The 11,797-nt window shown below is 53.3% G+C and overlaps 1 protein-coding gene across 1 annotated transcript; it reads right to left on the bottom strand.

The window, feature by feature from the left end:
- Window positions 1-4,394: 4,394 nt before the first annotated feature.
- Window positions 4,395-6,775, bottom strand: SOX17 (SRY-box transcription factor 17). Its single transcript, XM_061171618.1, has 2 exons — window positions 6,289-6,775; window positions 4,395-5,708 (listed from the first exon to the last, which is right to left on the bottom strand). Exons 1-2 carry the CDS (start codon window positions 6,593-6,595, stop codon window positions 4,780-4,782), a joined length of 1,236 nt encoding a protein of 411 aa, XP_061027601.1. The 5' UTR covers window positions 6,596-6,775; the 3' UTR covers window positions 4,395-4,779.
- Between the last annotated feature and the right edge of the window lie 5,022 nt (window positions 6,776-11,797).

Here is an 11,797-nt window from a genome sequence, read left to right as displayed (position 1 = left end):
ATATTTTGCTAAGAAGTATTGTTTTATTATTTAAATACTATTTTGTACTGCCCTAAGAATTTTTAACATCCAGAATCTTGAATAAAGCTGGGAGAATTGCCAGTGGTGAGGGTTCAGTGTTTGTGTACGGGGGACGGTGCAAATTGATTCACACGAAGCTGTCTAATGATTCAGGAGAAAGCACACAACTTTCTCACTAGAGGGAAGGTCGGGGTAGGTGTTACAGTGAAAAATTAAGGAGATGCAGCTTGATTCCAGGTCAGGGGACCCGAAGGAAGGAATGTTCTTCAGGCCACAGGTTCATCCTGTGGAGGAAGGAGAACATTCCTGTCCCACTCCACCTGGGTGGTCAGGGACACCAAAGCCACTTTTTCTCAGATGAATGAATATTCGGGATTCAGAAGGAAGCACCTCGTCAGCAGGAAGAAAAAAATCTATGCTGAAATAATGGATGCAAAATCTCTCTCAGCCCAGCCAGTGTTGTCAAAACAAATCAAAGGGGAATAGGAGGAAGGGAATGTTGAACATCTATTATGTGACCGGCACAGTTCTGAGTATTAAAAACAAAATGAAATGGGACATTTAAGAACGTCAGACAGCGATGATACCTTTTGGTTCATAGCACCCACTCCATTTTCTCTGAATTCCTTTTGCTTGTATGTGCTTTTCCTGACATCAGCATAAATGTACAGAAGAAGCTGAAGTCTTTTGCAGTGTGATTCAGATTAAAGGTGCAGTCATCTTCTGAGATAAGAATAAGAGGTAAAGGAAATAGTTTCAGTGGGATATTGTCTCATAGCTGCTTGTATAAGGAGCTTACACGTTTATTTGTAGCTTATCAGACCTGCCCTGGTAGCTTTAATAGAGATCAGGCAGTATCTCGGTGGGAAAGAAAATACCCTCTTCTTTTTCTGGGTCCCTCAAAGGTGCGTAGACTCTCTGCTGGCATCCAATCTGGATATCTCAGCCCATGAAATGGTTGGATTCCTGCCTCGTGACACACTTCTCAGGTACCTCCAAAGTAAAGATGGGGTGGGAGGGAGCAGGGGGAAGCAGTGTATCCTTTATGTATTTGCGCCCAAAAGAAAACCATTAAAAACTGAGAGAAATTTAATCTTTTTAAAAGATCAGTCACCAGCTGGTACCTGTGGTCACTTCATCCACGTCTGCTTGAGGAGAGGAGTCTATGCATCTGGTGACACCACAGTCATCCAACCTGAGTCAAGTTTGACATTCTGTCCCTCACTTTAAAACTATTGATATATCTGACAGGACCCAAAACTCTTTTCCTGATTTTTCCACCAGTGCCCACATTCCTATACTTCAAAATAAGAAAGGGTCATTTAGGATAAAACCCATGTCAATAACCTGTTGCTAAGTTAACAAAGCTCCCCAGTACTTCCCGGTTTACAACAACTATCTTTTTTTTTTTTTTAAATCTCTCCCACCTGTGAATTGCCTGCGCTCGTCTGGGCATCTGTTCTTCTGGCCTCTCCTGCGTTCCAGTCGGCAGGATGGTCGCAGGAGATGGGAGCCCTTCCTTCGCAGGCAGGCGAGTGGTCTCTCCTCTCCGCGTGGCCTCTGCACGTGGTCTCACCACCTTGGTAGCTGGACTTCCTATGCAATAGCTCAGGGCTCTTGGGAGTACAAGAAAGAGACTCTGCCTAGGTTTCCTGAGGGTTGGTCCTGGTTGCCGGCACAGCCTCACTTCGGTTGCATTCTATTGGGTTAGAGTAGCAAGTCCAACCCAGATTAAGTGTGGGAGGAGTTGATACAAGGATGTAAAAACCCAAGGTAGGGAGATAAGCCACCACCCACCAACTGCACAAAGGAAAAGACCGTATCTTCATCTGGGCAGGGCATCACAGTTGCCTTTGTCAGAGGGATGCAACCCTGTGTTCCTTGATTCAACTCAGTAAAATGAGAGGATTCTTGAGATGTCCCTTTGTGTTTTCAAATAAAGGGAAACTACCTTTTTGCTACAACGCTTGAGTGCCATGCTTCCTTCCCAACAAACCTTCTCCATCAGGGCCTCTAAACCTGAGGGCTTCGGATTCCTACAAACTTTGGATGAGTTATGAGGAGTCATGAATTGCCTAAAACTATGTCTAAAATATTGCACATATGCGTGTGTGTGTGCTCCCTGGGAGGGCATTCCTAGCTTTCCGTAGACTATCATCTAAGGCGAATTCAAATAAGCATGACAACTAAGAGTGCTTACAACTCAGGAGAGCTGCCCTGAGTTCCACCTCCTGACATACTTCTAAAGTATCTCAGAAGTAGAGATGGGGGGAAAGCAATGGATCTTTTATGTATTTGTTTCCAAGGTAAAATAAAAACCAGTCACTAGCTGGTACCTGAGGTCTTCATCTGAGTCTGCTTGAGGAAAAACAAGGGATGGATGACATGCCTCTGCCTCCAAGAATTATTGGGAGGACTAATTTCCCTCCATTGGGGGTTAAAGGCATTGGAAATGCTGAACAATTTTAGCTCTTATTTTCCCTCATTCTTTGACCTGTCCCTGGTGAGCAGTTAAGAATGTAACGTCACAGGACTTCTTCCCCCAAGCACTTTCTTTTCTCCTTTCCTCTTTACCCTGTGTATCTTCTGAATTATTTTATTTTTGGCCACACTGCACCGGCACTCAGAACTTCCCCGACCAGATATCGAACCCGTGCCCCCTGCAGTGGAAGCGCGGAGTCTTAACCACTGGACCACCGGGGAAATCCATATCTTCTTAACTTTGTTGAGAGGCAGCAGCAAAGGATACAACTGAGTCTCCTTGGGCCAACCAAGTATGCACTAAAATGCCTGGTGTGAACTGAACTGGCTGGCGACACAGCCTTGAACCTGAGTGAGTGAGGTACCTCTGCTCACTTTATCCACCAGGAATGTAGGAAGCAGAACCTGTCTGGGGTCAGAGGAAGAAAGAATGGGAAAGGCTAGGGTACCATAGGCAAATAAACTGGATTGGAGGATAGCCAGAACCTGGAGTGAACGTTTTCATTTCAAATGTTTAAGGTGACCTCTGTTACGCCTAACAAAATAGACTTACCTTTCCTCACTGAAACCTTCATCCCAAACATTCCTAGCACCCCAGAACCCTTTGTAAAAAAACACACGCCCTGCCATTCTTCAAGAGAATCCAGCCAACCGTGTCAGCTCAGATAACCCTCAAGATAAATGCTTTAAGCCATCTTCCTACCCCTTCCTTTTCTCTATAGCATTTATCAGCATGGAGAATGAGACAGTTTCTCACCACCAGAATGCAAGTTCTCCCAGTGCCCACGGGTACACCCTGCACAAAGGAAAACAAATGTGAACGCATATGTTGTCAGAACTTGCAACACCATGCTTTCACCATGTACACGGCAGGTGAGGGCTCTGTGCCTCCTTGCCTCACTTGCAAAATGGGGAGAATTGCACCTAATCTCACAGGCTCGATCAGGCTCAAATTCGGTACAAAATGGCACTGACGAAACACCTGGCACAAGAAATGCCCATTACAGGTCGTCTGTACCCATCCATTTATGTCTCATCCGCAAAGTGTGATGGGAAGGGCCACAGCAATTAGCGCTGCAGCAGCGAGCAAGGCTGACCTGCTTCACAACCTGTGACTCAGTTTCTTCCCTGTAAGGGCAAGATAGTGATGCCCTAGGACTGCAGCTATAGCTGCATTTGTAAAGCACACTGCCTGCAAATCATCCCTGGATCCCCCCCCCCCCACCGCCCCAAGCTTAAGAACTGCTGGTGCCAGGACCTGCAGTGGACCCTGTACGTAGTTTATAGCAAAATATCACATTGAAATGATAGCTGCTAAGTTTCATTAACAGCTGAGGTCACAATGCACATTTTATTTTGATTAGTTCCTGTGACTCCTTCAAATTATTTTTAACCCAGCAACACTACTTCCCAAGGTGTAGATGTGTGATGATTGGTGAGTTCAGTGTTGAGAGGGAGTTTAAAGACTCTTGGTGAAATACAGACAAGAAAAAAGACAATCCAAAAGCCTCTTCAGTCAGATCTCAAGATTCAACAAGAAAACCGAAATTACCTGGATGTTCTCCTCTGATTTAGAAAGTGATATACTAAAATTGAAAATATTTAGAGTGTTACGATTCACCATTACTTTGTAGGAACTAGGATCACTTGAAATGTACAGTAGGCTCATTCTGTGAGGTTTTTTCCCCCTAGCAAAGACAACCTGGGACGCCCAAATGTTCATCTGAGGGCTTCTCCTTCAAGGCATTCAAGTCTACTATTACAGGAGAATGAGAAATTTACAGTGACTATATATTTAGTGTCATCATTAAAATATTGCTAATTCTATTAAATACTTAACAGCGATCTCAAAAATTGGCTTCTGTGACAGAGGCGCTAGCAGAGTGAAAAAGTAGGATTCCAGATTTTATTTATTTATTTTTTTTAAGATTGAAAAAACACACCCGGGATAAAATTTCTTAGATCAATAAAAAGCTTCGGGAAACGGAGCGAGTTGTTCCGGGACCCACTGAAAACCGGTGAACTTGAATTTGGAAATGGGGTTTTGACAACGCAACTGTGGGAAACAAGTGTCTGAACCAATCTTCAAACACCACCTCACATTTTTCTCCCCCCAAGTGTTCGAGTGGCAGACAAAATAAATTACCATAAATTATACGCCAAGGCAACTTCAAAACAACATGACACGACATGAGGCTGAGGATTTCCTTAGCTCCTCCAGGAAGTGTGTAACACTGTTTGTGCTTCTGGCCTGCAGGCTGGGTCGGAGGGGGCCCGTCAGACGTCGGGGTAGTTGCAGTAATACACCGCGGAGCTGGCGTCGGACACCACCGAGGAGATGGCCCCGTGGCTGTCCGCCAGATTCACGCCGGAGTCGTGTCCCTGGTAGGGGAGCCCCATCTCGGGCTTGCACACAAAGTGCAGGTACTGTTCGAATTCCGTGCGGTCCACCTCCCCGAGGAGCTCGGCCGGCTGGCCGGGGTCCGCGCCGTCCCGGCAGGGCAGCGCCTCGGGCGGCGGCGACGGCTGCCCCGGGCCCGGCGGGGGCGGCTGCGGCGGCATCTGGAAGCCGCGCCCGCCGCCCGCCGCCGCCGCCGCCGCCGGCGAGCCCATCGCGCCGTAGTACATGTGCAGGGCGCTGGGGGGCGCCAGGAGGCCCGGCATCGCGGGGCCCGCGGGCTCCGGGCCGAGCCGGGCGTGCAGGGGCCCGGCGGCGGGCGGCTCCGGGGGCCCCGCATAGTCCGCGGCCTGCGCGTAGCTGTAGGGCCCGGCGGCCGGACAGTCCCCGGGCAGCGGCGCGGCGAAGAAGGCGGGGTCGGGCTCCACGCCGTCCAGCGGGGACGTGTCGGGCGTGGGCAGCGGGTAGCCGTCGAGCGGGGGCGCGCCCAGAGCCTGGCAGTCGCGGTAGTGGCCGCCCATGTGCGGGGGCAGCAGCGGCGGGCCCGCGGGGAAGCCCTGCTCGGGGAAGGGCAGGCCCAGGCCGTCCATGGCCACGCGGCCGCCCTCGGGGCCCAGCGCGGCCGCCGGCGGCTCGGCGAGGCCGTGCAGGAAGCCGCCCTCCACCCGCTTCAGCCGCTTCACCTGCTTGCGCCGCCGCGGCCGGTACTTGTAGTTCGGGTGGTCCTGCATGTGCTGCACGCGCAGCCGCTCGGCCTCCTCCACGAAGGGCCGCTTCTCCGCCAGCGTCAGCGCCTTCCACGACTTGCCTGCGGGAGCGCGGGAGGTGGAGAGGCGCGCGGGCTTAGGGTCGGCGCCCCGCTCCCGGGCCCCAGCTGGTCCCACCGCCCCCGCCTCCGACCTCGGATTGTGCAGGCCGGGGCGGGAGGGGAAGGGGTCCAGGTGGAGGTGAACGCTGGGCCTGCGGAGGCCGAGCACTGGGGGAAGACGCGAGGCCTCGGGTGCCTTCCCGTCGCCTCCTGGAAGCGGCTTCCCGCTCACCCGCTCGCGGCCGTCCGAGGAACCGAGAGCGTCCCCACCCGGGCGAGGAGTCGGGGGCACGGGCGCGACCAAGCCAGCTCCGCGGCAGGGTGCCCTCGCCGCCACTCCGACGCGCGGGGAAGCCGCCTCCCGCAGCCGCTGGACCCGCGCCCCGGCCACCCGGGGAAGCCGGGCGCCGAGGCCCAAAGCCGTTCGGAGACTCGGAGAGCGGGAAGCGGGAAGGGACCGAGGACCCCAGGGAAGGACGTGGCGGCCGCGCACCCCCGGCCTCCTCCGGCGCGAGGCCCCCCCCCGAGGCTCAAGGAAGCGCTGCACGACTCGCACTCCGCGTCCCGGGCTCGGACTCACCCAGCATCTTGCTCAGCTCGGCGTTGTGCAGGTCGGGGTTCTGCTGCGCCAGCCGCTTGCGCTCGTCCTTCGCCCACACCATGAAGGCGTTCATCGGCCGCCGGATGCGAGACTCGCCCTTGGCTCGGCCCGCCGTCCCGGCCGGCGCCCCGCTGCTCGCCGCCGCCTCGCCCTTCATCTTCATGTCCCCGAGGGGACTCAGCGACTCGGCCCAGGGGCAGGGGCCCAGCCCGGCCATCACGGCGGGCAGCGCGCTCCGGGGCTGGCTCTGCTCGTCACTGGCGTACCCCGCATCCGGGCTGCTCATGGCGCTCCAGCCCTGCCCCGCGCCCCGCGCCCCTCCGCCGGACACGCCGCCTCCCCCGACCGGGGGGAGGGAGGGGGTGGGGAGCGAGAGAGGGAGATGCCCCGCGGGCCGCTCGCGCCCCCCGGCCCGACCCCGCCGCCGGCGTCCCTGGCAGATCGCAGCCCCGGCGCAGCCAGCGTCCCCTCCGGCCCAGTGACACTGCGGGCGCCCCTAGGCCGCGGGGCCTTTTCTGCACAGACGTGGCCAATGGAGCGACGGGGGCGGGCCGGGCCGGCGTCGCTAGGCCCACGCCCAGCTCGCCGCCCAAGTCCCAAGTCCCAGCTCAACCCCACGCCCGCCTTTTCCCCTCCCCCGCCCCGACCCCGCGCCCAGGGCTACACCTGCCCCCGGGAAAACTGGCTGGAGCCGGGCTTAGGCGCCACGTCCTCCCCGACCCGGGAAGGGGGACTTATGAACAACTTTCCGGGGTGCTGATCGCACTGCTGCGCAGAAGCACTTGGCCCCGGCAGTTCGGATCAACACACGACGCATCCACTAAACCAGGAGCTGAGGGTGTCTCAGCGGTGGGTGACCTAGCCTTCTTCCGAGAGACCTACGGACGTCTTCAAACTGAAAAATACTTTCTCTTCCCAAGGGCTCAACGGGCTTGTTGTCCTGTATTCAAAATGCTATGTCCGAGGTAAATGCTGCTTTCTAAGACAAGATTACAAACGTCATTGCGAGGAAATGAAAACCTTTATCCAGAAAGACGAACCAACCCTTGAAAATTTGTACGTGAAATGTACAGTAAACTTAACAAAGTTTTCTCATATGTGTTCAGTAAAAGAGGCAAGGCTTAGTTTTGATTTCTAAAATGTGGTAAAGACAGCAGTGATATTTATCTAAATGCCTGCCGATTAGAGGAAAGAAAGCAACTCCTGAGGAGCAAAATCACCGTAGCTCGGAGGGTCAGCTTGAGGTGGTGACCCTCACAGGTGACTGGGGGATTCCTCTATGTTTCTCTAGACTGCAATGGAAATCTGAATGACCGTTAAACTTCTGTGTCAATCTGAGAAACCTTTTGAGTGGGATTTGTAAACAAGCCCTTTTATTGCTCTTATATACAGCACACCATCCCTCCAAACGTCAGCAAACTAGTTTATCCTTATAACCCTATGAGGTAGAGGCTATTATATCTTACAGGAGAGGAAACTGAGGCACGGAGAGGTTAAGGACCTTGACCGAGATCATGGCAAGTGGAATTCATCTCCAGTAGTCTGCCCTCAGACTTGGAGCTCTTAACCTTTAAGCCAAGCTGTTGTATTCATGTACTTGTTTGTGTATTGCATTGTTTTCTACAGCAACGAACACAGCCATTCCTGCATAATTAGATAACTTTGCAAAGAAACCAATATATCAATCTCTACAACAGACTGTGTTTACTGTGAAGGGGTGATGAAAAACTAGGGCTTACAGCCGGGATCTGGGAGGTCAGTGCTGCAGCTTCTAGTGTGATATTACAGCGACAAGTGATCTATCAAGTCCGCTTGTTAGTGGCATTCATAAAAACAAAGAAACAGAAACTTTGAAAACACTTGGCCTTCGGTTTCTCTGACTTTGCTATTTCTCCAAAGAACTTCTGCACACTTGTTTTAAGCCAGCTTGAACTCCGTGAGGATCTGTGACGTTGGCTGCCCTCCCTCACCTTCAGCGGCCAGAAAGTGGTTCTAATTCCTGGGTCGCTGAGATTCAGACAAGAATTTAAAAAGTAATCTGCTTAAGGAAATAATAGAGAGGTGTTATTTTTAATTGGTGGTTTTGAAGCAATTGATAATCTTAAACACATTTAACTGATTATGTACTTTTCCTTTAAGAGTTTATTTTTCTGAAAAAGAAAAATATGGGCTTGAAAATTAAGCAAGACTGCGTTACAACTGGTTACCTGATAAGGAAACTATAGAAGTAGAGAGAACAAATTTATCACGTAGCGCCTGGCTCCTTGATGTTTTCTTGGTGATCTTCTCTAACTTTGCTGCAAAGTAATATCTTCTCAGAGATCTCAAAGCAGGACTTTCTATCAGTGCAAATGTTTTTATGAACTAATAGGAGTTTTCTTAGAATAGAGATTGAAAACCAAACAAAAATAATCTCTGCTCGAGAATACATTTTTCTGTCTGGGTGAATCTATATGACTAATTCCATAAAAAAATAACATAGGGTACAGGAAATACAATCCACGTGTGAGTCCAAAAGATGTATATTCACGGATTTACCCTTGTACACTTTCTTCGTCCTCGTGTTCCTCCTCGGAACCTCATTGCAGGGAGAGGTGCCACAAGGGTCGAGAAAGTGATGGGGAAAAAAACCGGGGGGGGGGCAGTTTTCCCCATTATTATTTGCACTTGTTCCTGGAGACTAACTACTGATTTTTCTTGGGTAAGATACGGAGAATTCAAGTGAGAGCACAGGATCCATAGGATGGAGCTGGAGCTACAGATTTTAGCGCCCCTCCCCCTACTGCTTATAACACCCTCCCTGGGAGTTATGAAGTAGCAATTTACTTATATTTACAGGAAGGAATTGTGGTGCCTTTCCAAGACTAGGCCCTTCTATACCATACCGTTACCTGTATCTAATCTCTTCTGATCCTTCACTTGTCATAGATTTGGGGGGAGCGCGTTGGGGCCGGCGGCGCCGCAGACCGGTCTGCGCAGTGTGTGGACTCTTCTATTTCGGTCCCTTTACTAAACGCGGTGTTGGAAGTCGAGCTCGGGACGTTATCAGAGCCAGCCACAAATGCCACATGAAAAGCAGCAAACATCCGGAGTGGCTTCCTGCGAGCCTTGCTTTTCTCATCACGAGAGATTTACGCGGGGGGAGGGGGGCAAACAAGTGCGCGAGGAAGAGCCGTGTACACGCGGCCGGCCGGGTGCGCCCGCAGTGCACGGACCGAGATCTCTGGGCTCCTGGCTACTAATGGCACGCCCGGTCCCCAGGCCAGACCCGAGGTTCAAGGGCTGGGCGAGGACGCGACTAGCGCGGCACGAAGCCGTGCCCGTTGCCCCTCGGGGCCCGTGGCCGGCGGGCGCAGAAATGAACCCGGGTAGGTGGCGAGCCGCGGCTCGGACCCCTGAGTGACCAGGCACAGGCCGGGGGTTTCCGGCAGGCTTTTGTGTTTCGATGCTCGGGAAGCGGGAGCCGGACGAAGGACACTCCGGCCGCCGGGGAAGGCCGTGGGCACCGGGGCAGATCCGGGTCGGCTCCGGAGAGCTAGTGCGCGGGAGCGGGGAGGGAGCGCGCGCCGCCGACGCCGGGAACGGACAAACAATGGTATCCCCGGAACAGAGGACAATAATAAGGCCTTTGGTGTGTCAGTCGCGCGCCCGCGGCGGCCTCCGGGAGCCGAGCGGAAGGCGGCGCGCGGCACGCAGCGCGCCCGGGGCTCCGCACCGCCCAGGTAGGGCCGCGGGCCGGCTCTGCGTACCTCGCGCGTCTCCTCCCCGTCCCCGCGCCGGTCCCCCGCGGGTCCGGGATGCAAGGTCCAAAGTCGCGGGCGGGATGGGAGAGGTGGGGAGGAAGGAGGGCCCGAGAGACCGCGGCCGCCGGCTCCGGCCCGGGAGGCCCCCGAGGGTCGGAGCCCCGCGGACCCCGCATCTGGCGCCCGACCCTGCCCCTCGGGGCGCCCGCCTCTCCCGCGGGGCCGAGAGTGTCTTTGGGGACGCTCGCTCGGCACGAGGATGGGAGGCGTGCGTTCTGCTCCCACGCCCTCTCCCACGCCCTCCGCCTGCATCCCGCCCCGGCATCTCGCCCTGGTCCGCGGACCCCCTCGAGGCCGCCCCGAACCCCGCCCTGGCAGCCGGCGACTCCTCGACCGTAACCCGGTTCCCGCTCGGCCCCGCCTGGGGTTTGCACAGGCGAAGCAGGAAATGCGCTGTTCCCGGTGCACTTTCCTGCTCAGAAACTAGTCCGCGGGGGTGTTTCTTATATTCTGCACCCGCCTCCCGCCCCAGCTCGGGTCCCGGGGTTGGAGTGTTGGCTCCTTCCCTTTATTCCCCGACGTTGGGAACCTCAGACTTCTGGGGGCAGAGGGCGTTGGGGGTGAAGGAAAGGCAGCCCAGCTCGTCCCCAGGACAGATTACAGCCACACACTGGCTTGCTCGTCCCCTCCATCTCGGCCTCTCAACTCTAAAGGGAATTTCAATAGCGGCTTCTGTGCACCCACTTCTTCCGACCTTCCCACCTTCCTCGCACCCAGAAGAGGCCAGGGCTTTCCTTGTAGAGTTGTGTCGTCAGCTAAGCAGACAGTCTTATCAGCAGCATGTCCATTGGGAGCAGGACACTTGCAGTCCCCCCCCCAGAGGGGAGAAGACACGGCCCCTGCGTCGGAGGAATGCACAGCGCGGTCCCATTAGCCTTCCTCTCTGATTGATTCACGTCCAGCCGGGGGTTCTAGGCCCTCTGTACCTCAATCATTTGTTCCTGGCAAGTAAAGGTGATTCTGACATCAGTAGGCCAAGCGCTTTGAGATATTTTTTTTCTAGTAGAAGTACTGTAATAGGTGGCCTTTCTACCCTGGAAACTCTGGCTTGCCAAGTTTCTCTTGTCAGCAGGGCTGGATTTTGCCAGGTGGTTGGTTAGGGCAAGGTGTGCATTCTGTGATCATGGAAATGATCAAAGTGAATAGGTCATAGGACAGGCCACTCCTGACACCCTCATTATCCACCTTTCTGTGCAACTTGAACCACAAGCATATCAGATTTTGAAATGGTACCCGAGTTGGCTTCCAAGGTTTCTAAACAGGAGAGAACATATTAGGAATCCTTGCTGGATTCCTCTGCAGTCAGTGTTTGGTTGACCTCTGTTACCTGAATGTTCTTCTATGCCCATTTCTTAACCTTGCCAACAACTTTGTCAACACTCTTTAACAGCTTCTTTATTTTATTTTATTTTATTTATTTATTTATTTATTTATTTAATTGGAATATAGTTGATTTACATGTTGTGTTAGTTTCTGCTGTACAGCAAACTGAATCAGTTATACATATACATATATACACTCTTTTTTAGATTCTTTTCCCATATAGGTCATTATAGAGCACTGAGTAGAGTTCCCTGTGCTATACAGTAGGTCCTTGTTGATTATCTCTTCTATATACAGTAGTGTGTATATGTCATTCCCAATCTCCTGATTTATCCTTCCCCACCCCTTAACAGCCTCTTTAT

The sequence above is a fragment of the Eubalaena glacialis genome, chromosome 17, assembly GCF_028564815.1.
Source record: "Eubalaena glacialis isolate mEubGla1 chromosome 17, mEubGla1.1.hap2.+ XY, whole genome shotgun sequence".
NCBI classification, from domain to species: domain Eukaryota; kingdom Metazoa; phylum Chordata; class Mammalia; order Artiodactyla; family Balaenidae; genus Eubalaena; species Eubalaena glacialis.
Note: the sequence above shows the minus strand (reverse complement) of the source record. Positions and strands in the feature narration are given on the sequence as shown.

What these genes read in the sequence shown, in the direction of transcription:
- SOX17 (XM_061171618.1), bottom strand. Translation starts at nt 6,595, where the DNA reads ATGAGCAGCCCGGATGCGGGGTACGCCAGTGACGAGCAGAGCCAGCCC. An exon ending in CGAGCTGAGCAAGATGCTGG is followed by an intron (nt 5,709 to 6,288) that starts GTGAGTCCGAGC and finishes GCGCTCCCGCAG; the next exon opens with GCAAGTCGTGGAAGGCGCTG.